The 27,428-nt window shown below is 50.9% G+C and overlaps 2 protein-coding genes across 6 annotated transcripts in view; both read left to right on the forward strand.

Moving 5' to 3' along the window:
* The window catches only part of Syngap1 (synaptic Ras GTPase activating protein 1), a 30,295-nt gene extending 23,954 nt beyond the window's left edge, over window positions 1-6,341 (forward strand). For 2 of the 3 annotated variants that reach the window (NM_181092.5, NM_001113409.3), the window contains 2 exon segments: window positions 760-850; window positions 4,427-6,341. In NM_181092.5, the coding sequence (NP_851606.3) occupies window positions 760-850; window positions 4,427-4,468 (133 nt within the window). In that variant the 3' untranslated portion in view covers window positions 4,469-6,341. 3 annotated transcript variants of the gene reach the window in all.
* Window positions 6,342-7,136: 795 nt separating this feature from the next.
* Window positions 7,137-10,139, forward strand: Zbtb9 (zinc finger and BTB domain containing 9). Of its 3 annotated transcripts, none has more exon segments than NM_213564.4 (2): window positions 7,137-7,272; window positions 7,517-10,139. In NM_213564.4, a coding segment is annotated over 1 exon segment (1,398 nt). In that variant the 5' UTR covers window positions 7,137-7,272; window positions 7,517-7,555; the 3' UTR covers window positions 8,954-10,139.
* The last annotated feature ends 17,289 nt before the right edge of the window (window positions 10,140-27,428 follow it).

Genomic DNA, 27,428 nt, shown 5'->3' on the forward strand with positions numbered 1-27,428 from the left:
GGCTACAATGTGAGACTCCATCTGAAAACAACCAATGGGAGAGATCAAGTCTGCTTTCATGGGTTTGAGAGATGACTCAAGTGCTTGAGAGGACACACAGCTTTTCTAGAGAATCTGAGTTAAACTCCCAGCACCCACGTCGGGTGGCTTCTCACTCTCTGTAACTCCAGTGCTACAGGGGCGTCTGATACCTTGGGCCTCGGTGGGCTCCTGCACTTGTGTGGGCTCCACACACAGATACACAATTAAAATATATAACAGGCTTGGTGGCAGTGGGGTGCACGCCTTTAATCCCAGCACTCAGGCGGCAGAGGCAGGCAGATCTCTGAGTCTAGTAGAGTAAGTTCCAGGACAGCCAGGGCTACACAAAGAAACACTGTCTCAAAAACAAAGAAATAAGAAGCTGGGTGTGCGGATCCTTGCCTTTAATTCTGTCACATGGGAGGCTAGGGCAGGCAGCTCTCAGAGACAAGGTCAGCCTTGTCTACACAGTGAGGTCCGGGCCAGCCAGAGCTACACAGTGAAACAACATATGTGTCTCTAAAAAGCCCCAGGAGGCAGGCATGAAGATCCCTGGGAGAAAGTGGAAAGCAGACTCTGGTGACAGCGTCTTTTGGGTACTGGGGGAGGAGGAATTCTGCGAGGAGGGGAATGTCCAAGGTTTTTCCAGAGTTGCAGGGGTTCCCCAAGGCCAAGAGTACTACAGGTGGGCTCTGAGTCCGTGCCGGCCACTAACCCCACTGAAGCCCGTCCCTTCAGGCTGATGCTGGTGGAGGAGGAGCTGCGCCGGGACCACCCCGCCATGGCTGAGCCGCTGCCTGAACCCAAGAAGAGGCTGCTCGACGCTCAGGTGGAAATTACAATGTCATTTATGTTCTCCGTGTGCCATCCCCATCCATCCCACCGTCTCTGTGCACTCACCGCACCAGCTGTGCCGCCCTGGCCCCACCCCCGTCCGTCTGTCCGTCTGTCTCCCGTTGTCCTCAGTTTGTCTATTCATCTGCATCCCGTTGTCTGTGCCTCTCTCACTCCGTAGTGCCAGCCTTCCTCCTGTGCCTTCCGGTCCTCTCCCACTCCTGCCTGCGTCTCAGGGCTGCCACACCACCTGACCTCAGCCTCTCAGCCCTGCCTCCTCCTAGCCCAGTCCTGTCTGCTCCCTCAGCTCTCCTTACTCAGGAAGGCTGATGGCTCTACTGGATAGAAGGGAGCATAGTATAACCTGAGCTGTAATTTCTCCGGCCTGGGTACCCTAGAGACTCAAAGCTCCCTTGACTTCCATTCTGACTCCTTGGTGGAGCCTATGAAGCCTCTTGCCCCTGGTTCTTCAGATGCTAAAGGCCTCTCCCAGAGACCCCTTTCCTTAGTTGAAGTTCAACCTTCCTTTGGCCTCTGGTGTTTTCCTGAAGCTACTAACTCCTGTCACCACCCTCTCTGCTCCTCAGACAGCTTCCAGGCCTTTCTGCACCCTGGCCCCCGCTTCCCTCAGATCCTGCTCTCTCCTGTCCATATTCCTCCTCCCTCTGCTCTGACCACCAGGCCTCCCTGCCACCACCACCAAGCTTCCTGACCCCATGACCCCACTCTCTCCCCCTGCAGCTCCTCATCAGGTAATTCTCCTGGTTCCGCTTTGACCACGGGCGGAGGACACTGGGGGAGGTGACTCCGGACCACTGCAGGTTGGTGGTGAAGCCCACCCCCTCCAACTCTCTGGAGCCTCTGCCCTCTCACTGCTACGCACCACACCCAGAGACCCTCCACAGGCCCCTCCCTCCTGACACCTCCTGCACAGACCCCCTTCCCAAGGTACAAGCAGGCTCACCTGCTGGCACCCCCACACCTACCCTTCCATGCTTAGCAGTACCAACTGAACCCTCAGAAAGACCAACACAGTTAGAGGTTCCCCAGTTCTCTCCAGACCGGCCCCACAGCCACCTCCTGCCACCACCCGCCTTTCCTCTACCTATCCAGTGTCTGTCTGTCACCCCCCATTTCACCAGAGCGTCCTTGGGAGCTGGGATGTTGGAGTGGGTGGGACAGGGTGGAGGGATATTGGGCTGGGGCCAGGTTGGAGGGCTGTGCTGACTGCAGCAGGTAGGTTGGGGTTCCCGGTTCCTTTCCTAATCCCTCACCCCCTCCTGCTGTCGCCTCCTTGCTCCTTTTCCTTTGCCCTTGTGAGGCAGAAGGAACCTGAGGCCTCCTTACTTCTCCTGGGTGAAGTTGGGAATGGAAGGAGCCCTGGAGAAAACGCTGTAGAGACGGCGTGGCAGTAAACAGAGCAGGTAGCACATGACAAGCGAGAGTCTGGGGCAGATGTGAGGCTAGACTGAGTTTCATGTGGCCTGTAAGTTGGAAGTGAGGAGAAACAGGCTCTCTAGAATGTATTCAGGAGCTCAGTAGCCATATTTGGTACCAGGCAGGGGCACCAGGAACAGATGTTAAATAGCCTCTTCCGACAGCCAGCGCCCAAGCTCCTGTGGCTAATGCCGTGCATCCCTCCCCTCTGCCCAGGAGCCTGTCAGGACACAGAATCCAGTCCAAAGCCAGTGAGCGGGAGGCTGTCAGGGTGCCTGTCCTGAGACACATTTCTGTGGGAGGAGCTGTGGTGGACAGGGACTCCTCAACACCTTTTCTCTCTGCCTGCCCGGCCTCTGTCAAAGCTGTCAGTGATCTGTAAACAAGTGCTGAGAGACACCAAGGAACCTCGCCATTTAGAGGACTCCTGCAGTGAATTCTTTTGTAAAATGAGTAATGGCACCCTAATTTACCCAGTTTCTAAATTTGGGTTCGTGAGGGCGTAGGGGCATGCCCATGTCGTCATGAGCAGACAAGCAGAGTGGAGGCCATCTGAGGGTTCCTTCCCCTGCTCTCCTGCTGCGTGCACTCAGGGTATCCCACTGCCTGCCTGTGAGATACCCAGAGGGCCAAGGGGGCAGCTGTTTAAGGTTATATTTTGGGTGGCATTGTAACAACAGGTGAGTCTTTGATTCTGACATGGGGCGGGGAGCTGATCTTGGAAACCTTCACTTTTTTGTGTCCTTTGGAGAAAAGGTCAGATATAGATAACTTCACGCTGCCCGACCTAAATGTGGCTTAGACAGCCACATCTGTACTTTGGACATTTGTTCCTATTTGTAGGCCTTGATCCCCTGCAGCCCAGCTACTATGTAAAGCTAGTAGCATTCATTTTAAACACTAAGTATGTGTCTAGCACTGAGGAGCCACACGGCCCCTCTCCCAGCACAGGCACAGAAGGCTGCGCTGTGGGTAAAAGAGCTGTAGAAGCTTCTGAAAATAGGTCCAGGAGTAGCCTAGGGTCTGCTACTCAAGCTGGAAACCTGGGGAGGTGAGCTGAGACAAGAGAAGGATGGGGTGGGGCGGGGAGGGGCAGGGAAGGATGGGAAGTCAGTCAGTCCACGAGTGCAGTCTGGGCACAGTGAATGCCTGGTGGGTCCTGCGCCCTTTGGGATATAACAAGCCTTTCACAGGGCCCCATATCCGATATGTACAAGTCATAACCGCAGCAAAATTACAGTTATGAAGTAGTAACAGAATCATTCGCCGGTTGTGATGACCCCATGAGGAATTGTAGCAAAGGGCTGCAGCATTAGGAAGGCTGAGAACCACTGCTCTAAACCTGTGAGTCATTCCTACCAAGTGTGCGTGCGAGGGGTCTTCATACAAGATGTCCCTCCACATCACTTCCCCATCCCCACCCTGTCTGCAGTACAGCGAAGCCTAGTTTGGGATGTTAGACTTGAAAGGTCCACTCTGATAGCTGACAGAACTGAATGACTATGTCTGTTTAGTGAAATGCTTGTCTTCAAAACACAGTAAGTAGAACTCTGAACAAGGCCTCCTTCCACACAGGCCCTCAGGGAGCACAGCCTAATGAATGAAGTCTGTCTGCTGGTGTAGGTTAAGTCCCCCTCCCACAGACATATTTCCACCAATTTGTTTAGCACACTTTTTTTTTTCCCTCACAGATAAAGGAGAACTCAAGGCCTGCTTTTGTTCAAATTATTAACAAACTTGCAGATCTGTAGGGGTTTGCACTAATGAGGTTTTGCCATACTGCCTCCTCTGGTTCCTCAGTGCGCTCTGGAATTCCTGCCTAGGTGGAGGCTGCTGGGAGGGGGCTCCATGGAAGCGGGGCTGGGACCGGGTGGGTTACATACATAGACCCTGAAGTGGGCGTATACTGGAGGGAAGGTGAGAGCTAGCTGGTTTTGAGCTGGTTTTCTGGTGTGTAGCTCGAAGGCTCCTGGTAGGAGTCGGGGTGGATTCCTGGAGGTGAGAATCAAACAGGAGTGGGGTGGACACGGCTGTGGAGTGGGCTGGGTGCAGGTAAGCACAGCTTGGGGCTAGCATCCTGGCCCCCGCGAAGCGTCTCAATAAGTCCGCGCTCTCCTCTTTGGTGTCTTGCAGGAGAGGCAGCTTCCCCCCTTGGGTCCAACAAACCCGCGTGTGACGCTGGCCCCACCTTGGAACGGCCTGGCCCCCCCAGCCCCACCCCCCCCACCCCGGCTGCAGATCACAGAGAACGGCGAGTTCCGGAACACCGCAGACCACTAGCCCACCCAGCATCACAGACCTCCTTCCCTGTGCACCCTACCCCGGCCCACCCAGCGTCACAGACCTCCTTCCCAGTGCACCCGACCCTGGAACATCACCAACCACCAGGACTGGACGTCACCAAGGGACAGCGGGATTGTCTCCCTTAACGCCTCCTTGGGGCACCCATCTGTCAACCCCACTGCTCCATTCCAGGAGGGAGAGTGGGACCCTCAGCTGCCCTCTCACCCCAGGACACCACCTACCCCACACAGACCCCTTCACTCTGGGGTGCTATCCCCATCCTCTGCCTCACAGTTCCCCTGAGCACTGGGGGACAGACCCTCACCCCCACACTGGGGGTGTGGCACCTCCAAACTTTCAACTTCAGGGTGATTTTTTTAGCAGTAACCAGAGCTGACAATCTATAACCCCCCTCTACCACCCCATTTTGGCCTCCCCTGCCCCCCTTGTTATGGGGAGGGGACCCCGGGTGAGGGGGCCCTATTACCCCTTGATTTCTCAGGAGCGTCTGGGGGGGCTCAGCACGCACAACTCCTTCTCCTCTTTCCACTCTTACATTAACTCTCCCCACCCAGAACCCAGATGGGGTGGAGGGGGCCACCGGGGCAGGGAGGGGGCGGCAAGGGGGGAATGGGAGTTGCCTCCCCTTCTTCCCACACCTGATCTGCTCTTGGCTGGTCCCAGAGCGGGGTGAGGGGGCTTATGCCCCCCCCTCCCCCAGTGTGTTGGGTGGGGTGGAATTGAGGTTCGGATGAGGGGGTTAGGGTTTAGGAGGCCATGTGTGTTGGGTCGTAGAGGACAGATTAGCTGATCTGCCCTACCCCGACACACAGCCAGTCCTCTACCCCTTCCCTCTCTTGTCTCTACTCCCATGGGGAGGGGGGAACTTACTCTAGGAAAAGCCATGTCTCTCTCCCCCAGGATGGGGGGACCTGTGTTGGAGGATGGGTGTTTGGGGGCCCCCTTACATGACTCTGTCCCCTGGGGGAGGTAGGACAGGGCTGGGCTTCCCTCTCACCCTCCCCCTCACCCAGTCTCCCTCCCTCCCGCCAGCTCCACGCTTTTTCGGTGTTTTCTGTACATAGCTCTCTGGCGGAACAGGGGAGGTAGGATGGATGGGGTCTGGGTGGGTAAACCATGAAGGGGAGAAACCCCTCCTGGGTACCCCTCTTCTCTGACTGCTGCCCTCTACCCAGCCTTGTCTCTTCACCCCTTCTTGCGTTTGGTATTGAGAATTCTTCCCAGACTCCAGACTCGACCTTTCTTTTGTATGAACAGCTCTCCTTCAAACTTACCCCTCTACATACACCCACCCAGCCGGGGCCAAATTTATACTTATATAAAAGTTGTAAATATGTGAAATTTTATCCCATTCCCTCTCCTCTGCTTCCCTACATCAGGCCTTACCCTTGGACCTCCTCCCTCCTCTTTGGCTGTTGTAATTATCTGGGGTTTGTACTGTACATAATTGGGGTGGGGGGCTGGGAGGCGACCCCTCTGTACAGAGCTTCCTGGCTCCCTAGCCCCACCCCTCATTTCCTTCCCCACCCACCACCTTAAGAGTAGGGAGAAGATCTTCTTACTCATTTTTTTTGCTGTTTGTTTACTCGTTCTCCTTTCTGCTCCTGCTCCCAGACTCTTGGTCCCCACCCCCATCCCCCCACACCCCCTCTTTTCTCCCACTCCCGGGTCCATTTCCCTTTTTTTTTCTGGAGTGTGTGGTGAAACAGAAAAATCATGTTTAATAAACGGAGATTGTTCTTTTATCGCTGGGCTGACTTTTATTTTTGGTTTTTCAAGACAGGGTCTCTGTGTGGTTCTGGGCTGTCTTGGAACTCACTCTGTAGACCAGGGTGGCCTTGAACTAGCAAGATCCGCCTGCCTCTGCCTCCTGGGACTAAAAAAGCGTCTGTCGCGGGGGGGGGGCTGATTTTTTAGCCTGGGGTCTCCAGAACCACCTGAAGGCTGACAGGGACTACTTTGGGGGAGAAAAAGTAAAACAAAATCATGTCTTCTTCCACTACACACTGCTCGAGTCAGGAAAACTATATACGGCAGGGCCTTTCTGGTGAAACTCCTACCCCCGTTCTCTACCCGCCGGACACTCGACCCAAAGGCGCTGAGGCTGGGAACCGGCTTTTAACGCCCGAAAGACTCCAAGTGCAAAACCCTCTCGACATAGGGTTTAATTGTGAGGACGCTTGTCTGCGAAATGGAGGAAAGAACCCGGGGTGCTCAGCATGTGTGCGCTCCAGACTTCTGACCTGGCTGCCCCACGTGCACGCGGAGGACAGCCGCATCTCCTACCTCGCGCGGCAAGAGTCGGGGGGATACACACACCGCGCTGCGGAGCCAGTCACTCCCCTCACCCCAGAACCCGCAGAACCACCCTCCTCATCGGCCGCTCATCCCGGAAAACATTCGCCGCCGCTCCAGCAGCCCGCCCGCCCAAAGCCCCGCCCCTCCGACTGACCAGCCAATGAGGAGAGGTCTTGTAGGCCGCCGCTCTCCCATTGGCTGCAAACCAGGTCCGGCCCTCCGCGCCTGGCTGCAGTGGCGTCCGGCGGAACTGCGGCAGCTTCCGGCCGGCCAGGCGCAGTGGATGCGAGGAGCTCCGACGCGGTCGTGCGTGCGGTGGGGGCGTGTCGGTGGGAAGTCGTGGGGCCGGAGCTCGCGGAGCCGGCCTGTCCGAGCAAGGTGAGGAGGGGCGAGCGGCGGCGGAGGGCGACTGAGCCAGCGAGGCGGGGCGCCATCCCTTCCCTACTTGGCTTCCGCTGGGCCTGGAAGTGAAAACCCTGGTTAGTGTTTTGCTGGGTTTCTTGGTGGGCGGAACTAATACACAGAAACTTGTCACTGAAGAGTTTTCAAGTGTCGGTGGGGAGCGGCTTGAGGCAGGTCTCATACCCCGAACTTGTGTGACCCTAGTCTCTTTCCTCTGCAGTCTTCATCCCCGGGTTTTATTTCTCCCTCCGAGGTAGCCATGGATGCTTCGACTCCTTTGCCTCCCGCACCCTCTTCTCCGAGGTGTAACCCAGCCCCACAGACAATCCACATTGATTTCCCTCATCATAGCTCTTCGCTGCTGGAATCCCTGAACCGCCATAGGCTGGAGGGAAAGTTCTGTGATGTATCCCTCCTGGTTCAGGGCAGGGAACTGAGGGCTCACAAAGCAGTGTTGGCTGCTGCCTCTCCTTACTTCCATGACAAGCTGCTATTGGGGGATGCGCCCCGACTCACTTTACCGAATGTCATCGAGGCAGATGCGTTCGAGGGACTGCTTCAGCTCATCTATTCAGGAAGCCTCCACCTGCCATTGGATGCTCTTCCTGCCCATCTCCTCGTGGCCAGTGGCCTTCAGATGTGGCAGGTAGTAGATCGGTGCTCAGAGATTCTTCGAGAGCTAGAAACGTCCAGTGGAATTTCATCTGGTGGAGGAGCCTCCAGCCTCACACTTCTTTCCACAACATCTGCAGGAGGCTGGTGCATTCGCTCTTCCCCTTTCCAGAACCCAGGGCGGTCCTCCGCTTCCACAGAGAATTCTGCTGCCCCTGAGAGCCCCAGTGGAGGGGAGGGGGGTGAACTAGAAGGAATGTTACAGATTCAGGTCAAAGTAGAGGAGGAAGAGGAGCAGAGGTCAGCAGCCCCACCCTTTCAGACCCCTCAGCCTGAGAGAGTGTCAGGAGCGGTTTCCCAGGCTTGCGGATCCCACCCGTTGCCTACATCGACTCTTCCCAGCAAACCTTCAGAGGATGAGAACTCAACACTTGATCCTCCTGCCCCTCCCGTACAAACTTCCCAAATCTTATACGTTAACCAGGAAAACGTCGAGTGTAAGGAGGAGACATCAGGAGGCAGGACTCTGTCTGGAGGAGCAAAGGAAAAGACCAAAGTACTGCCTGGAGAGAACTCTGAGGAAAATGGGGAGCTAAGATACTTGCTGTCCTCAGGAGGAGGGGAGACGTCTGGGGCAGGAGACCCATCCTGGAAACCAGTGGATCTCCATGGGAATGAAATCTTGTCAGGGGGCGGAGGACCCGGAGGAACAGGGCAGGCTATGCACGGGCCTGTGAAGCTAGGAGGGACACCCCCTGCAGATGGAAAGTGCTTTGCTTGCTTGTGTGGAAAACGGTTTGCAGTCAAGCCGAAACGAGACCGACACATCATGTTGACCTTCAGCCTTCGTCCCTTCGGCTGCGGCATCTGTAATAAACGCTTCAAGCTGAAGCATCATCTGACAGAGCACATGAAGACCCATGCCAGAGCTCTGCACGCGTGTCCCCATTGTGGCCGCCGGTTCCGGGTCCAGGCTTTCTTCCTTCGACACCGGGACTTATGCAAGGGCCAGGGCTGGCCCACTTACCACTGGACTTACAAATGACTACCGATGCTCTGTAGTGATTTCTAGGACAAGATAGCCACTGCTGCTGACGGACTTACCTTCCACCACCTCAGTCCTGGATCGTGTGGTCCTTCCAAGAGATTATATATGTCATGTTGTGAACCCCTTACTCTTGGGGATGGGCCTCACCCTGGTATATTTGGAAGTCCTGTAGGAAGGTCATGCTTCTGATCACTCAACCGGAATGGCCCTTTTTGTATTGATAGCCAGTGAAGGAACTGCTGACCTCAGGTTATATTAGCAAGAGAAGAGATGGAGCAAAATGACCCAGTAACTCTATCCTCATCTTCATGAGGAGGTGAGGGAGCTGGTCTCCAACTAGGAAAACATTTGATTCAGAGCTCAAGTAATTGTCAGACTCAGCTCTGAGCGGCCTCTGCCTCACTGTCAACGGTATCCCGACTCTGTACTTTCTGTCATTTCTTTCCAGAAGCTTTTTAAAGTTGTACTTTTCTTTTCTCACCAGGAGACACCTTTCCCAAATATCCTTTTAAAAATGACTGGAGAGGTGGCTCGGGCACTGACTGCTCTTCCAGAGGTCCTGAGTTCAAATCCCAGTAGCCGCATGGTGGCTCACAACCATCTGTAATGGGATCTGACGCCCTCTTCTGGCCTGCAGGCGTACATGCAGACAGAGCATTCATACATTAAAAAAAAAAGTACTTGAACATGAAGCAAGTGTCCTGCACACATTTAATCACAGCACATGGGAGGCAGAGGCAGGTGGATCTCTTCAAGTTCAAGGCCAGCCAGGGCTGCGCTCGGCGAGACCCTATCTTGAGGGGGATAAATAGTACTCGAGCACTTTAGCAAACTGAGCATTTCACAGGTTACTCTGAAAGCCCATCACAGAGGGTCCTCCCTCAGAGGCCTTCACCTTGTCTTTCACTACCACTAATCACAATGACAGATGTGACCCAGGAACTCAAGAGGTGGCAGCTGGCCTACAGCGCTCCCAGGGTGGCATTTCCCCCACTTAGAGGATCTCAGGGTTGAACCCACACATGGTGAGGATCTGCAGAGGAGCCACGGTGGGACCATGCTGCTCTCTTTTCCACCCCACCGACATCAGTAGAAACAACACCTTTGTAGAGGTAGAGGGGTAGATAGAATGGAGGTGAAGGGGAATTTAAATTATAATAAACTGCCCCGCAATCTAAACTGACAGTAGGCTGGACTGAGTAATTTATGTGCAAGAGATGTGAGAGCGGATGTGCGGGAGCTGCGTGTGTTCCTTTTGCATCCAGTTACATGGCTGGGAGAAGAGTGAGGTGGTTTCACAGAGACGTGACGGACAGTGCTGTCCCAGACTCGGGTCCCGCCGCTGCTGAGGAACCTCAGGTAAGTTAGCTATTGTTCCAGAGTCTGACCTGCTCCTGCTCGGTTCTCTGTCTTGGTTTGTTGAGACCTTGTCTTTCCGTCTAGCCCAGACTGGCCTCAAACTCATGATCCTCCTGCAACCCCTTCAATACTAGGATTACAAGCACTTACTGACAGGTCTGGCTTATGTCCACTTTTTGAAAGGCTTCGTGTCACATGATATTAGCTTAAATTATTTCCTAACTTCTTGGCAGTATGCGTAGTGTTGGATGGCACTTTTTAATTTATTCTATAAATACTTAGAACAGAGAGCAGAGTGCTAGCCCCTGATTTTCCCTCACTGGGACAGTGTCTCAGTGAATAAGAGCTCTCACTGCCCAAACATGAAGACCTCAGTTCAGATCCTAGCACTCATGGGAAAAAGCCAGGTGTTGGTCTGACCAGAGGGTTGAGCAGGCACCTACTGACAAGCCTGACACCTCGAGTTTGTGCCCCAGAACCCACATGGTAGAAAGTGAGAACCTGCTGGGGGCCACAGGGCAGCCTGCACAGGAGATAAGGAGTGGTTGCAGGGAGGGAGGGAGTCAGGCATGGGATCCTAGGGAATTTCACAGCTCTGACTGACTAGCAATCAGGTGCCTCCATATTTATATAGGTTTCACAGAACACAGGTGGATTAATGATTATCCAGGAAGTACAGATTATGTGTTTGATTTTTCATTACATGTCCAGGGTTGCAAGTTCAGTCACAATTAGAAAATACAAACAACAGATTTGTTTTTTCTTTTTCTTTTTTTTTTGGTTCTTTTTTTCGGAGCTGGGGACCGAACCCAGGGCCTTGCGCTTCCTAGGTAAGCGCTCTACCACTGAGCTAAATCCCCAGCCCCCAGATTTGTTTTTTAAGATTTATTTATTTATTATATATAAGTACACCTTAACTGTCTGCAGACTCACCAGAAGAGGGCATCAGATCTCATTACAGATGGTTGTGAGCCACCATGTGGTTGCTGGGAATTGAACTCAGGGACCTCTGGAAGAGCAGTCAGTGCTCTAACCACTGAGCCATCTCTCCAGCCCAACAGAACAGATTTTAATGTTGAAGCGCCCACCCTGACCAGCAAGGAAGACGCAACACCGTCGGACTCTTCTTAACAGCCTTTATTGCAGGAACACCTAATTGTTAATACGGGGACCCCGGGGAACAAAGGCACTCGCCTTAAATACAAGACAGGCTGTGGCTGTAAATTTGTCCACTGGGGATTGGTGGAGTATGAAATACCTATTTAGCATGAATATCACCCTGGCCTTGTAGGTGCTGGGGGTATGCCAACACATGCACTGTGGGTGTTTACCACAAACGACCACCGGATGTCGGCGCCATCTTTAGCTGCTCCCTACATAATGTATCTATGTATTCATTTTGTTTTTTTCAAGACAGGGTTTCTCTGTATAGCCCTGGCTGTCCTGGAATTCATTCTGTAGACCAGGCTGGCCTCGAACTCAGAGTATGAACCTGCTTCTGCCTCTCCCATGAGTGCTGGGATTAAAAGGCATGGGCCATCATCACCTAGTGTCTAGTTTTGGTTTTGTTGTTGTTGTTTGGTGGTTTTTTGTTTGATTGGTTTTGGTGCTAGGGATTGAATCCAGACCCTCACACTTCCAATTATGAGTCTCACACGTGAGCGACAAGCCCAGATGAATCTTGTTCTTGTGGCACTGGACTGAAAATAAATTTCTCAGGCGAGCATAGGCTTAGATTTTTTTTTTCTTCTTCTTTTTTTTTTTTAAAGATTTGTTTATTTTATTTATATGAGCACACTGTAGCTGTCCTCAGACACACCAGAAGAGGGCATCAGAACGCATTACAGATGGTTGTGAGCCACCATGTGGTTGCTGGGATTTGAACTCAGGACCTCTGGAAGAGCAGTCGGTGCTCTTAACCACTGAGCCATCTCTCCAGCCCTTAGATTTTTTTCAAAACCTACTTTAATAAGGTTTCTTAAAGGCTTTAACCTCCCTTCTAGCCCACCACCCACCAGAGGTAGTGGAAAGGAAAGGTTAATAGGCCAAAAGGGGAATGTGGACCTGTTTAGAAATAGTTCTTTTGGGCAGTTCCAGTCTTCATTGTCAGGATGTTACCAGTTCAGTCTGTAGGAATCAGCAGCCGTAGCTCGATCACTCACAAACACCGTTCACAAGTCAGCAGTGGCAGTTTGATCCAGAAGAGACCATGAGGCTCTGCCAGTCACCCCGAGTCCTTGGAAGCAGCAAGATCCAGCAGCAGCTCTTTGGTGTGTTTCTCTCTACAAACTCGATGATCAGCAAAGAAGGCAAGGCTAACCAATGCCCCAGCATCATCAGCGAAGCCCAAGGAAGAGCAGCCAAGAGTGGCAAGGCGAACCAATACCACACAGCGTCGCCCGTGGTCTGTTGTGTTATATCTAGACCCTTTCCAAATGTGTGTCCTCTTAAGTGTCCGCTCTAGCAAAATATCACATGCCCTTGCTCCAGGCAGCTTCCAGAAAAATACCATGTGTCCTCAGCAAAACACCCTCCCACATGTCTGAGCAAAACATCCTCTCATTAGACAGTTTCCAGAAAAACATCACACGACACAACTGAGCCTCCAAAGAAACCAGAAATTTCCACTTTAGGCGTGAGTTGGGGGATGTCAGTTAGTGGTAGGTTCTAGCCTAGCAAGTGAAAAAGGTCCACAAAATAAATCTCAGGCAAACTTTCAGGTTTACGTCTAGACTCAGCTAGAGCACCTAGTCCACACCTCAGTTGAGGCTTTCAAACCTCAATGTCATAGAAGTTTTTAATCTTAAACCGTGGTTTCTACCCTGCCTTTAACCATTTAGTTCCCAGGTAGAACACACACACACAACCCTTATATTTACAATAAGCCTTAGTCAGCATAAGAGCTGGGCGGATATCTACCCTTCATGCTATTACATCTACTTCCCAGTCAATAACTTCAGGATATAATTTGCCATGTTTTGTCTGGACTGCTCTTAACTCCAGTTAGCCAACCCATTTTTGTAAGATTCTTACCCCATGACACTTTCTCCTCTATGTCACCTCCTCTCCCACCTCATGGTTCCCCTGACTCCAAGCCCAGGAACCCTCAACGCTACCCATGCCTCTTCTGTCCAGCTATATGCTGTCAACATCTTTATTCACAGGTCAGGGATAACTTGGGGGGCAAGGTCACATAGCATTACATGGGTCTACATGTGGTCTCCGGGAGCAGCCAGTATTTAGCACTGCAGAACACCTCCATGTATGTAGGTAGCATTTACGTGTTGAAGAAAGGTTGAGTCTGCCCAGCTACCTCCATTCAGCCTGTGAACTTTAAAGCAGGGTCAGTCTTTGTTTTGAGAGTCTCTGGCTGTGCTAGAACTTGATTTGTAGACCGTGCTGGTCAGGAACCTCCTACAGAGATCCTCCTGTCTCTGCCTCCCAAGTGCTGGGATTAAAGGTGTACAACCCCATGCCTCTTTTAGTCTTTATGATGCTTGGTTATCCTATGACACAAACTTTTTTAAATATTTATTTTTAATGTATATGAGTACGCTAGCTGTCTTCAGACACATCGGAGGAGGGCATCGGATCCCACTACAGATGATTGAGAGCTACCATGTGGTTGCTGGGATTTGAACTGAGGACCTCTGGAAGAGCATCAATGCTCTTAACCACTGAGCCATCTCTCCAGCCCCGACACAAACTTTTTTTTTATTTATTAAACATTTATTTATTTATTATGTATACATCATACAGCTTTCTGCCTGCATGTATGCTTGCAGGCCAGAAGAGGGCACCAGACCTGAATATAGATGGTTGTGAGCCACCATGTGGTTGCTGGGAATTGAACTCAGGACCTCTGGAAGAACAGACAGTGAGTGCTCTTAACCTCTGAGCCATCTCTCCAGCCCCCCGACACAAACTTTTTTTTTTTTTCCTTTTTCTTTTTTTTTGGAGCTGGGGACCGAACCCAGGGCCTTAGCGCTTGCTAGGCAAGCGCTCTACCACTGAGCTAAATCCCCAACCCCCCGACACAAACTTTTTAATCATTACCTGATAATGTCTTTTTGTTCTGGACACATTTTTGCTGAGCCCCTCAGCAGTTTTACCTGTTAGTTGCATGGAAAAATTAAATTGGGGCTGGAGAGGTGACTTGGCTATTAACACTCCCTGCTCTCACAGACAACTCAGGTTCGATGCCCAGCACCCACATGATGGCTCACAACTGCCTATAACTCCAGATCCAGGGGACTCAGCTGCTTCTTCTGACCTCCTAGGGTACCAGGCATGTACACGGTGCACAGATATCAAGCAGAAGAGACACCTATACACATAAATGAAAACTTAAATATAGATAAGTCCAGCAGTGGTGACACACACCTTTGATCCCAGCACTTTGGAGGCAGAGGCGGGAAGAGCTGAGTTCAAGACCAGCCTGGTCTACAGAGTGTGTTCCAGGTCATTCAGGGCTACACAGAGAAACCTGCCTCGAAAAGACAAAAGTAAAAAAAATAAATAAATAAGTAAAACAGCAGGAATAGATTGAAAATGTTGAGCTGAGATGAACACAGTGACATAGGAGGAGCAGTAATTCAAAGTCAGCTTCAGCTACACTGGGCATTTAAGGGCAGCCTGGGCTATACAGCACTGCATAAGAACAAAAAGAAAAGAAACTTATGCCAGATCCCTTTCCGAAACATAACCCCGAGAGATCAGTGCTTTCCTGAAAAGTGACTTGGATAATATACCTATGTCCTTCACGGCAAAGCTCAAGAGGTCATGTGACCCTTGACCCCTTAATCACACTTGATATACAAGGCATATATATATATATATATATATATATATATTTTTTTTTTTGTTGTTGTTGTTGTTCTTTTTTTTTTCGGAGCTGGGGACCGAACCCAGGGCCTTGCGCTTCCTAGGCAAGCGCTCTACCACTGAGCTAAATCCCCAACCAAGGCATATATTTTTTAAGACTTATTTATGTATGTGTGCACTGTCACTCTCTTAAGACACACCAGAAGAGGGCATCGGATCTCATTACAGATGGTTGTGAGCCATCATGTGATTGCTGGGAATTGAACTCAGGACCTCTGGAAGAGCAGTCAGTGCTCTTAACCGTTGAACCACCTCTCCAGCCCCCAAGACATGTATTCTTAAATTCTGTGTGTGTGTGTGTGTGTGTGTGTGTGTGTGCATGCGCGAGTGCACGTGCACATGCTGCTTGCATGTGGAGGTCAGCACAGCTCGCAGAGTCATTTCTCTTCTGCAGCCACGTCAGTGCAGAGCTCAAACTCAGGTCGTCAGCCTCAGCAGCAGCACCTTTGTCTCGACAGACCCCTGTCCCCCTGTATGGCGTGTACTTCTTTCCCTGAGCTCTCAGGAGTGTTAGTGTAGGAACACTGGAGAGTGCTTATGCAAACCTGAGTGCGGTGTGGAATGTGCGAGCCTGTGTGGCTGAAGAAGCGCTTACGTGGCACATGGCTGTGCCACACATACACCGTGGAAACTGCTCACCCTCCTGATAGCCCCGTGCAGTTCAGGCTGACCTCGAGCTCACCGGGTAACCAAGGGTGGCCTTGAACTCCTGGTCCTGCTTCCACCTCCAGTGTGGCACTCGTGGCTCAGTCCCACACCCAAATGGTACGGCGCTTTTCTTGTTGCTGTGACCAAATACCTGGCAACCTACAGGTTTGTTTTTGGCTTCCAATCTGAGAAGACAAAGTCCATCTTCCTGGGGGAGTGGGGTGGGAGACAGGACAAGGCATCTGGATGCTGCACTGCAGTTGGAGCAAGGAGAGGTGGGTTCTGTTATTCCTCGAGATGAGAACTTCACCCTATGAAATGACACCGCCTACACCAGGTTACTTCCCATGTCAGTAGCACTTCCCTGGACAGCGTCAGGCTCCTGTCCCAGCTAATTCTAAATCCTAGCGTGTTGGCTAGATTAACTGTCACAGATGTGAAGGGAACTCTGACACACTCCATGACACTACGGACCACTGAAGTATTATGCTGCAGGGGCTGAACCAGCCACGCAAGGACAGATGATTTCCTTTTGCAACTGGCTTTGTGACGGTCGTCCTTGAAGACCTGCAGAGGTTGTCTACACTCCTAGAAGACCAAGCACCGTGCATGCCGGCCGGCGACGAGTGTGAGGGCTTTTGGCTCCTAGGTGTGCGGCTTCTGTTTCAGCAGAGGACAAAGCCCTGGAGGTGGGTGGATGGTGGGGATAATTCCACAGCTGTGCGAACACTGCTCAACGTCAGGACTGTACACAGACGAAATGGATAAAAATGGTAAACTGTATTAGCTGGAATTTAAGAGAAAGAAAAAGAGCCCCTCGGTGAACGAATGGAGGAAGGCATAAGCGCCAGTGGCTGCTCCATCACAAAAAGACAAGCTCCACTTGCAGAAAAATGCCACCGCCACATAGGAGTTAGTATTGCCAAAAATATCCACAGTGAAAAACGACGAGGCCTTCAGAGCTAACACAGAGGAAATGTCTGGGACCAGGAAGCACGACAAGTCAACAAGCAAGGCTGAAACGGAGCACAGGCAGCTCAGCTTGACACAAAAGCACTTTGCAAGAGGGGAAAGGAGGGGGCTGGGGATTTAGCTCAGTGGTAGAGCGCTTACCTAGGAAGCGCAAGGGCCTGGGTTCGGTCCCCAGCTCCGAAAAAAAGAACAAAAAAAAAAAAAAAAAAAAAAAAACCAAGCACACAAAAGAATGTTCATGGCTGGCGGCCAGGGAGATGGCTCCGCGGTTAAGAGTGCCAACTGCTCTTCCAGAGGTCCTGAGTTCAAATGCCAGCAACCACATGGTGGCTCACAACCATCTGTAATGGGATCCGATGCCCTCTTCTGGTGTGTCTGAAGACAGCGACAGTGTACTTGCACACATAAAATAAATAAATCTAAAAAGAAAGAATGTTAATGGCCACAGAGATGACTCGGGTGGGGGTGGGGGTGGGGTGGGGGTGGGGGTGGGGTGGGGGTGGGGGTGGGGTGGGGGTGGGGTGGGGGTGGGGGTGGGGGAGAGTGCTATGGGTTGGGGGAGTGCTGTGCTAGTGTGAGGACCTGAGTTCAGATCCCAAGCACTACTCGTGAAAAGCTGCAGGTGGGGGCTGGGGATTTAGCTCAGTGGTAGAGCGCTTACCTAGGAAGCGCAAGGCCCTGGGTTCGGTCCCCAGCTCTGAAAGAAAAGAACCAAAAAAAAAAAAAAAAAAAAAAAAAAAAAAAAGAAAAGCTGCAGGTGGCCTTTAATCCCAGTACACGGTGGCTCATAACTGCCTCTGACTCCAGTCCCCAGAGTATGTGAGTCCCTCTTCCGGCCTCCAAGGGCACCAGGCATGCAGACGGTGCACAGACATACATACAGGCCAAACATCCACATACAAAATAAAATAATGGAGTTTTTAAAAGAACTACAATATTATACTTCCTAAAGTACCCAGTCTAGATCCGTGTTTTTAAAGCTACCTAAAGTTTGACTGCTACGGTGTTCAGGTTACACCCACCCTGAAGTGGCGTGTTAGTTTGGGGTGGTAGCCCGAGTTGCCAGACACTTCCTGTAAGAACCATGAAGGACTAGGTGTGTCAATCCGTGGTAGAACTTGCCCTAGCGGATTCCAAGCTCTGGGCACTGTCCCCAACACCACAGCAGCCATGAAGACGTGCACACCCCTTGCCTTCTGATTTCTGTAGTTACTGAGAAGTGCCATCTGTCTGGGCTTCCATGCTCCGTGGGAAACCTGAGTTTCTTTCTGAGTCTCAGACGTCCCCACCGCCTTTGACTTAAGTTTGTCCGGTGTGTCAGCAGAGGATTTGGTCTTTCTTGGTCTATTTTGGGATTTATTTCCCGACACTGAGATTTCTTGTCCCAGGTCAGCGCTGGAAGATCTTTAGCCATAGCCTCTTCTCTGCTCTTGTTCTGAGTCAGGAATGGCGCCCGGTGCCAGTCAGTGCCGGAAATAGTTGTTGAACTAACTTGTAAACAGCGCTTCCCTTCTTCCTCCTCTCCTCCTCCCCTCCCCCCCTCCCCCCTGCTTATACATGAGACAGCCCCACCTCCCCCCCTTACCCGCCTTATCTCTTCTTTCGTGGGAGGCAGGTGACCCAGTCCCGACTTAGACTTGCAGTGTAGCAGGTGACCTTGCAGGGTGACCTTGTGCCGAGTGCTAGAGCACAGGTGTGCTCACGAGGCCCAGCCGTTGTCACACCTTGGGATTCTGAAGTGCTTTGCGCAGTTTCAACTTTTCACTTGTTGTACAAGCAAACTCTTTTTTTTTTAAAGATTTATTTATTATTTATATGAGTACACCGTAGCTGTCTTCAGACACACCAGGAGAGGGCATCAGATCTCATTACAGATGGTTGTGAGCCACCATGTGGTTGCTGGGATTTGAACTCAGGACTCTGCTCCTAACCACTGAGCCACCTCTCCAGCCCCACAAGCAAACTCTTAACTCACAGAGGATTAATTCCTTGTGTATGCCCCCATTGATTGCCCCAAGATAAAGTCTCATTGTGTAGCTCTGACTAGCCTGGAACTCACCATGTAGACCAGGCTGGCCTCATACTCACTTGGATCCACCTGACTCTGCCCTGAGTGCTGGGATTAAAGCACGGGCCCTGTGTGCTCTCTGATTTCAGATTATGAGCTTGGGTTGGTGACCCTGGGATAGACCATCTTAGGTTATTATGGGGTTCTGTCAAATTCACTTTTATGAGTGTGTATCAAGTCTATGGAGAAGTGAAATCATGTGGAAAGGAATTGGCTGAGTTACATAAGAGACAGACACAGAAGGCCACTGGAGCTTCAGGGGTAAGGCACTACGCTGTCGACAGTCAGCACAATACATGGCTAAGGGCTGTCAGGAGGCCAAGTGTGGTGGCCACAACTTTAATCCCCGCACTCAGGAGACAGAGGCAGGGGGAGACTCAATGTGAGTCTGAGGCCAGCCTGCTCTACAGAGTGAGTTCCAGGACAGCCACAGCTACACAGAGAAACAGTGTCTCAGAAACCAAAACTACAAACAGAATTCCCAAGAGCTGCAGACATGGCTCAGTGCTTAAGAACAACATTTGCAGAGAACATGAGTTCAGTTCCCGGCACCCAAGCCCTGGGTCTCCAGCTCCAGGGGATTTCAGGGCAAAATTCTTCCTAGGGAATCTGAAATCTCGAATGCACACACACACACAGACACAGACACAGACACAGACACACACACACACACACAGAGACACACACAGACACACAGACACACACAGAGACACACACACACTCACAGACACACACAGAGACACACACACACACAGAGACACACAGAGACACACACAGAGACACACACATACACACACACACACACACAGAGACACACAGACACACAGAGACACACACAGATACACACATAGATACACACACAGACACACACACACATATAGACACACACACACAGACAGACACACACAGATACACACACACACATACAGACACACACAGATACACACATAGATACATACACACAGACACACATAGACACACACACAGATACATACACATAGACACAGAGACAGAGACACAGAGAGACACACAGACACAGAGACACACACATACAGACACACACAGACACACACAGACACACACAGACACATACACACACACACACACACACACACACACACACACACACACACACACACACACACACCTGTCCACCTAATCAAAAAGAAATCTTTTAACAACAGAGCCTGGAGAGACAGCTCTGCAGTTAAGTGTGTTGGCTGCTCTGGCGAAGGACCTGAGTTCAGTTCCCAGCACCCACATCAAACAGCCCACCACCACCTGTAACTCTAGCTCCAGAAGGTCTGATGCCCTCTTTTGGCCTTTGTGGGCCCCGCACAGGCACAGTAATATACTCCCAAATGCATGCACATGAATAAAAAGAAATCTTTTTTTTTTTTGGTTCTTTTTTTCGGAGCTGGGGACCGAACCCAGGGCCTTGCGCTTCCTAGGCAAGCGCTCTACCACTGAGTTAAATCCCCAACCCCATAAAAAGAAATCTTAAAGGGAGCTGAAGAGGTGGCCCAGTGGTTAAGAGCACTGGCTTCACTTCCTGAAGACCCAGGTTCAGTTCCCAGCACCCACATGGCAGCTCACAACAGTCTGCAAACTCCAGTTGCAGAGGACCTGACGCCCTCACATGGGCATGTAGACAGGCAGAACACCAATGCACATGAAATAAGTATAGTTGAAATTCAAAAGCCTTATCTAACAGATCAGGCTGGTGAGACGACCGGTGGTCAGGAGCACTGGCTTTTCCTCCAGAGGTTGCTGGTTCCATTCCTACCGCACACATAGTGACTCGAAAATGTAACTTAGTCCCAGGGGACTTAATGTCCTCTTCTGGCTGCCTCTGGCACCAGGTACACATGTAGTGTGCAGGCATACACACGGGCGAATGTACGAGTAATATCCGTGCGGATAATTATCCGTACAAATAACTCTAAAACCTCTGTCTTCCCCCTGCATTCTTTGGTGTCTTCGTAATAGATGCAAGAGAGGCGATGTGGTAATAGCAGAGCAGTGTCTGCAAGAAGGTCATTAGCCGGGAACCCCACTTAGAACCGGGGCCGAGTGGCTATCACGTTCATCCCTTTCCTAAAGGACTCCCAGTGGGGAGGACACACCGCCCTCTGGCCCACATAGTATTTTTCCCAGTTTTAATTTTGAACCAGGCCAGTTACTTCCGTAATTATACAGATGTACTGAATAATTGAAGGAATGGGAAAAGAACGCCCAAAACCCCAAAGAATTACCATCTTAAGTAGAGAAATTTTCATATTCTATTTTCTCTCGCTTTTCCCCCAATTTGGGATGTTGTTTATATACCAGGGAAAGCAATTAAACGCGCTGGTGGCTCACTTTTGAGAAGCCCCTAGAGCCTCCACAGCCCGGCAAAGTACAGCCAGGCTGGGCACCCGGCACTCAGCACGCCCCTGTGGCTCTAAGCCACTAATAGGGAGCTGGCAACTGCAGCCTCACAGCAGCAAGCCAACTCAGCTGTGCCGTGCGAGCCCAGACGGGCTGCGTCCTGCGTCCACTCGGCTTGCTGGCCCTGGGCCCCTCCATGGGTAGCTCTTCTGGGGATTACCTTCCTCAGGAGAGGGACAGGAGGCCTGGGGCACCCAGGAGTCACACGCAGGTTTTGTTGTTGCGGGAGTTAACTTAAAATTTTTATTTGTAATGATGTGCATGTGCGTGCATGCGTGTGTGTGTGTGTGTGTGTGTCTGTATGTGCGCATGCATGTGTAGGTACACATGTGCATGTACGTGTATGGCCACTAGAAAAGGGCATTAGATCTCTCGAAGCTGAAGAGTCAGGTGGTTGTGAGCCCCATGATTGTGGATACTGAGAACCAAACGTGAAATTTTAAAAGAACAGAAAGTTCTTTTTATTTACTTTTTTTTTTTTAAAGATTTGCTTATTTATTAATTATAAGTACCCTGTAGCTGTCTTCACACACACCAGAAGAAGGCATCGGATCCCATTACAGATGGTTGTGAGCCACCATGTGGTTGCTGGGAATTGAACTCAGGACCTCTGGAAGAGCAGTCAGTGCTCTTAACCACTGAGCCATCCCTCCATCTCCAAAGTAAATCTCTAAAATAGGAGGCTATTTTCTCTTTCTTAGCCAGTGAGTAGAAGGCTGGCTTAGCTTGTTGGAGCCTGAAGTTCCATCCCTAGCACCATGTACATCCTGTGTGGTGGCCCTCACTCATAATCCCTGCACGTAGTAGGTGGACTTAGGAAGATTACAAGTCGAAGGCCATCCCCAGCTACCTAGCAAGCTCAAGGCTAGCCTCGGCTACATGAGGCCCCATCTCAAAAAAACGAATTTGATGTTTTTCTAAAGTAGTGGTGTCATATAAGCTAGGCCCATCCTTCCTTCCTTTCCTCCTTTTCTGCCATTTCTTTTTCTTCTAGCGCACAAACCCGTAACGCCAGCACCTGGGCTGAGGCAGCAGGATCAAACACTGGACCTGAAGAGATAGCACAGAGGTTAAGAGTTGCTTGCTGTTCTTCTAGAAGATCACAGTATGATTCCCAGTACCCGAGTACCCAGTACCCAGTACCCAAGTACCCAGTGCCCAGTACTCAAGTGCCCAGTGCCCAGTACTCAAGTACCCAGTACTCAAGTACTCAATACCCAGTACCCAGTGCCCAGTACTCAAGTACCCAGTACCCAGTACTTGTAACAGCCATAAGCAACACCCTCACATCTGAGGGAGCCAATACCTCTTCCGGCATCTGTCTCGCACACCTACCATTCACAACATAATTTAGGAAATAAACTTGTGTATCCACAATGTCTCCCTCATTCTCTTCTTCCCTCTTCCATTCTCACTGTGTGTGTGATGTGCTTTTGTGAACTTGCGTGTCCACGGGCTCATGCATGTGCAGTGCAAGGCTGATGGCAGGTAATCCCCCTCCCTCTTCCACCTCACTCGCTGAGGTGGGTGTTCCCAGTCAGACCCAGAGCTCACCAGACAGCGAGTCCCCCCAGTCAGTTTGCTTTGCAGATTCCCTGTCTCTGCCATCAGGGGCTGGGATTATAGCCCCTCTACCCTGCCCTCAGGCCTTTACGTGGGTTTCTGGAGATCCAAACTCTGGTCCTTTCTTTTGGGTTGGTAAGAACTTTAACCACTGAACTAATCCCCCAGACTCCCTTTTCTTTTCATCTCTCTCAGTAGTTTTCATTTTCTTTAATTACTTAAGAAAAAAAGATTTATTTATTGTATTTATGTGCGTATATTGTCACTGACTTTGGACACACAAGAAGAGACAGTGCTCTTAACTGCTGAGACATCTCTCCAGCCCTTAAAATTACACACACACACACACACACACACACACACACACACACACACAGACACACACAGACAGACAGACACACAGACAGACAGACACACAGATACACACACAGACAGACACACACAGGCAGACACACACAGACAGACAGACACACAGACAGACAGACACACAGACAGACACACACATAGACACACACAGATAAACATACAGACAGACAGACACACACACAGATACACACACAGACAGATACACACATAGACACACATAGACAAACACACAAACAGACAGATAGACACACAGACAGATAGACACACAGAGACAGACACACAGACAGACAGATAGACACACAGACAGACAGACACACAGATACACACACAGGCACACACACACAGACAGACAAATAGACACAGATACACACACAGACAGACACACAGACAGACAGACACACAGACACACACACAGATACACACACAGACAGATAGACACACACAGACAAACATACACAGACACACAGATAGACAGACACAGACAGACAGACACACAGATACACACACAGACAGACACACACATAAACACACACAGACAAACACACACACAGACACATACACACAGACACAGACAGACAGACACACACACACATGTATAGTATATATATATGTTCTTCCTCCACCTCCCTTTCCACCATCCACTCCTCCTCTCCTTTCAGAAAATGGCTGAAAGGCTGGCTTCCCCTGGACATCAACCAGCCATAACAAATCAAGTTGCAGGAAGAGCAGGAGGGGGAGAAAGCATTTTTTTTTCTTTAAAAAAATTTTTTTTTTGTTGTTTGAGACAAGATCTCACTTACAGCTTTGACTGGCTTGGAACTCACTATGTAGACCAGGCTAACCCCAAACTCACAGAGATCCACTTGCTTTGGTTTCTCAAGTGCTGGGACTAAGAGCATGTGCCACCACACCCAGCTGAATATTTTTTTCTTGTTAATTTGTCTTTAAAGATCTATTTTAATGCATGTGTGTGTTCCTGTGTGTGTGCACTTGTGTTAAGTGCACACAGAGAGCTGGGTCCTCTGGAGCTCCAGTCATGGGCAGTTGTGAGCCGCAATCCCATCTCCTGCAAGAGCTGCCAGCACTCTTACCTGCTGCTCTATGTCTTAAGGAAGTGTGTGTGTGTGTGTGTGTGTGTGTGTGTGTGTGTGTGTGTTGTGTGTGTCTGAGAGGGGGGGTATGATATGTATAAGCAATCATACATGTGCCATGGTATGCATGTATAGAGGTTGGAGGACTCTTTTGGGAGTCATTACTCTTCTTCCATTGTGGTCTAGCCTGGGGTAGTGTTGGCATATATTTTTCTCAACCTACTTTAATAAGCGTCCAACCTCTCCTCCCGCCCACCACCCACCAGAGGCAGTGAAAGAGAAAAGTTATCAGGATACAGGGGAAGTGTACCAACCTGCTTAGCAATGGTTCTTTAGGGACAAGCTCGATCTTCTTTGACAGGATATCAGCAGTTCAGTGCAGTAGCAAACACCAGTGCACTCCTCTCGGCAGACACCACACATGAACCAGCAAGAGCAGTTCAATCCAAAGGAAGCCACGAGGTTCGACAACCGGTCAGGGTCCAAGGAAGCTGCAAGAATTCACAGGAACCTCACGAGAAGTTCTTTGTGAATTTCTCTCTAAGACACCACAAGCAGAGCTCAGCAAAGCAATGTAAGGCGAACCAATACACGTGCGTACTTAAGGAAGAATAGCGAGGTGGAACAAAGCAAACCAATGCTCTCTCCCACTGTCTGTGGGGCCATACGTACACTCCTTCATCCCTTGTCCTTTCAAGTGTCCGCTATAGCAAAGCATCCTTCCTAAAAGCACCCCTTCACCCGTGTCTGCTTCAGGGAAATATCATTTGACATAACTGACTTTCCAAAGAAACCGGAAGTGTCCACTTCAGGGTAGGGAGAGAACCCAGGAGGGCGGAGTCTGCAAAGCGGAGTGTGAGCTGTAGGATGCTGTGGAAGTGTCTTAGTCTGGGCTTCATTGCTGTGAGGAGACACCGTGACCAGGGCAACTCTTATAAAGGACAACATGTGATTGGGGCTGGCTTACAGGGTCAGAGGTTCAGTCCATTATCATCATGGCAAAAGCATGGCGGTGTGCAGGAAGACATGATGCTGGGGAGGAGCTGAGAGTTCTAGATCTTGATTCAAAGGCAGCAGGGTGTGTGTGTGTGTGTGTGTGTGTGTGTGTGTGTGTGTGTGGTCTCTTGTGGTCTCTTCAGCATTGAGCAGAGCCTGAGCCCCTCCCCCCCAGTGATGCCCTTCCTCCAACAAGGCCACGCCTCCTAATAGCACCACTTCCTTCAGGCCAAGCGTCTTTGAAGGACCCCGGGATGCTCCCACATATGTTTCCTCGGAGAGGCTGAGGGTGCCCTCAGGGTTCAAAACCTCTTTCAATCTGCCACCTCTCTACTCAGCTCAACCCAGTGTCCAGGATTAGAGAACTGCTCCTCCTCAGTACAGCATTGGAAAAATGGTGTCAGGAACTCACCAGGCTCCACCTAGAAGGTCTGGGAGTGCGGACCAGGGCGTGCTGTGGTCTTCATCCTTTCTTGCTCAGCATTCCGAGTGGACGCCATGGAAATGGATGACATAGAATCAGAGTTTCAGATGTCAGGAAACTGGGGCAAAGTGCTGGATGACAGAATCGCGGTCCAAAAATAACTGAGTAGCCTAGAATGGAGGGCCTGAGCTAAGATGAGAAAAAACCACGGAGCTTTGCAGGCTGTTCTGCCTGACTTGGCTGTCTCATGTGCAGGGTAAGGGTATGTGGTTCGCCCTCCGGTGTACAGGCCAAGGGGTGTGCTTAGCCCTCCCAGGTACAGGCTGAGGAGTGTGGTTAGCCCTCCTGTGTATAGACTGAGGGGCGTGGCTAGCCCAACTGTTTACAGGCTGAGGGGTGTGGCTAGCCCTCCTGTGTATAGCCTGAGGGGCGTGGCTAGCCCTCCTGTGTATAGACTGAGGGGCGTGGCTAGCCCTCCCGTTTACAGGCTGAGGGGTGTGGTTTAGCAGACTCAGTGCACATGATGAATGCATGGTCTTCCTTTTCTTTTTTAGATTATTTCACTTCGTCTTTTGCGTATGTTTTGCCTGCATGAATGTATCTGCACCACGTGTGCGCTTAGCGCCCAGGGAGGTCAGAAGAGAGCAGCATCGGATCCCCTGGAACTGGGGTTGCAGATGGCTGTGAGCCACCATGGGCATGTCTCTAGCTAAAGTCCTCCGCAAAAGCAGGGAGCGCCCTTAACCACCGAACCGTCCCCCTAGACCCACAGCTTACGGTTTTATAGGCAGTCTATAAATGAAGCCATGCCGTCAAAGCACAGAACGACTCTCTGTAAGAGGGAAGCCTGCTCTCTGTTTGATTTCCAGCCTGTCTTTGACTGTGGGTCCGATCCCCGATGAACAAAGGCAGGCTCATCATTTGTGAGACAGCAGAGTCACCAAGGAAGCTTTTACAGCTTTCTGTTCTAGACCCTGGAACCTGCAAGGTCACCCTGTAATGGAGCCCGCTCTGACTGGGGAGATTGAGGGAAACTGAGGCTGCCCCCCTCCCTCGTGGACACTCCTCAGATGAGTACCTCTCTGGAGTCACCCTGCAGAGAGGCTGTGATGTTTGGTCTTCCTCCTCTCAAAATGGTCACCTTGATTAAAACAGTTTCCTGTCTTTCGACCTTCCTTTTGTCTGCTTTCTGCTCTTGAGTCAGGGTCATGTGTAGCGCGATGGCCTAGGAATCTCTCTGTGGCTAAGATGACCCCGAACTTTTGATCCTCCTGCCTCCACCTCCTCAGTACTGGGATTGCACCAGGTGTGCCCCGCTATGCCTGGGGTCTGCAGTGCTGGGGATGGAACCCAGGGCTTTGGGCATGGTGGGCCAGCGGGCAGCAACTGAACCACCATGAGTTCAAGAGTGAGGAACAACCTGAGTGGAGGGCTGGCTGGCTATGGCGAGACCTGTGGCTGGTCTTTGCTACTTTGTGGCTCCTTCTTTCTTCCACCCTTCTTTTTCCTTTCAGTCTCTTTATCTCCCCCTCCCCCACTTCACCCCATCACTAAATGGGAGAGGGAGGGGGAGGGGGAAGGAAGAAGGGAGGGAGGGAGGGAGGGAACCTTTTTTCTTTCAGCTCTACTCTGGCCTTGTATACCCTAGCATTTATCTACACTCTGAGAAGT

Source organism: Rattus norvegicus, chromosome 20 (assembly GCF_021556685.1).
Source record: "Rattus norvegicus strain SHRSP/BbbUtx chromosome 20, alternate assembly SHRSP_T2T, whole genome shotgun sequence".
Taxonomy (NCBI): Eukaryota; Metazoa; Chordata; class Mammalia; order Rodentia; family Muridae; genus Rattus; species Rattus norvegicus.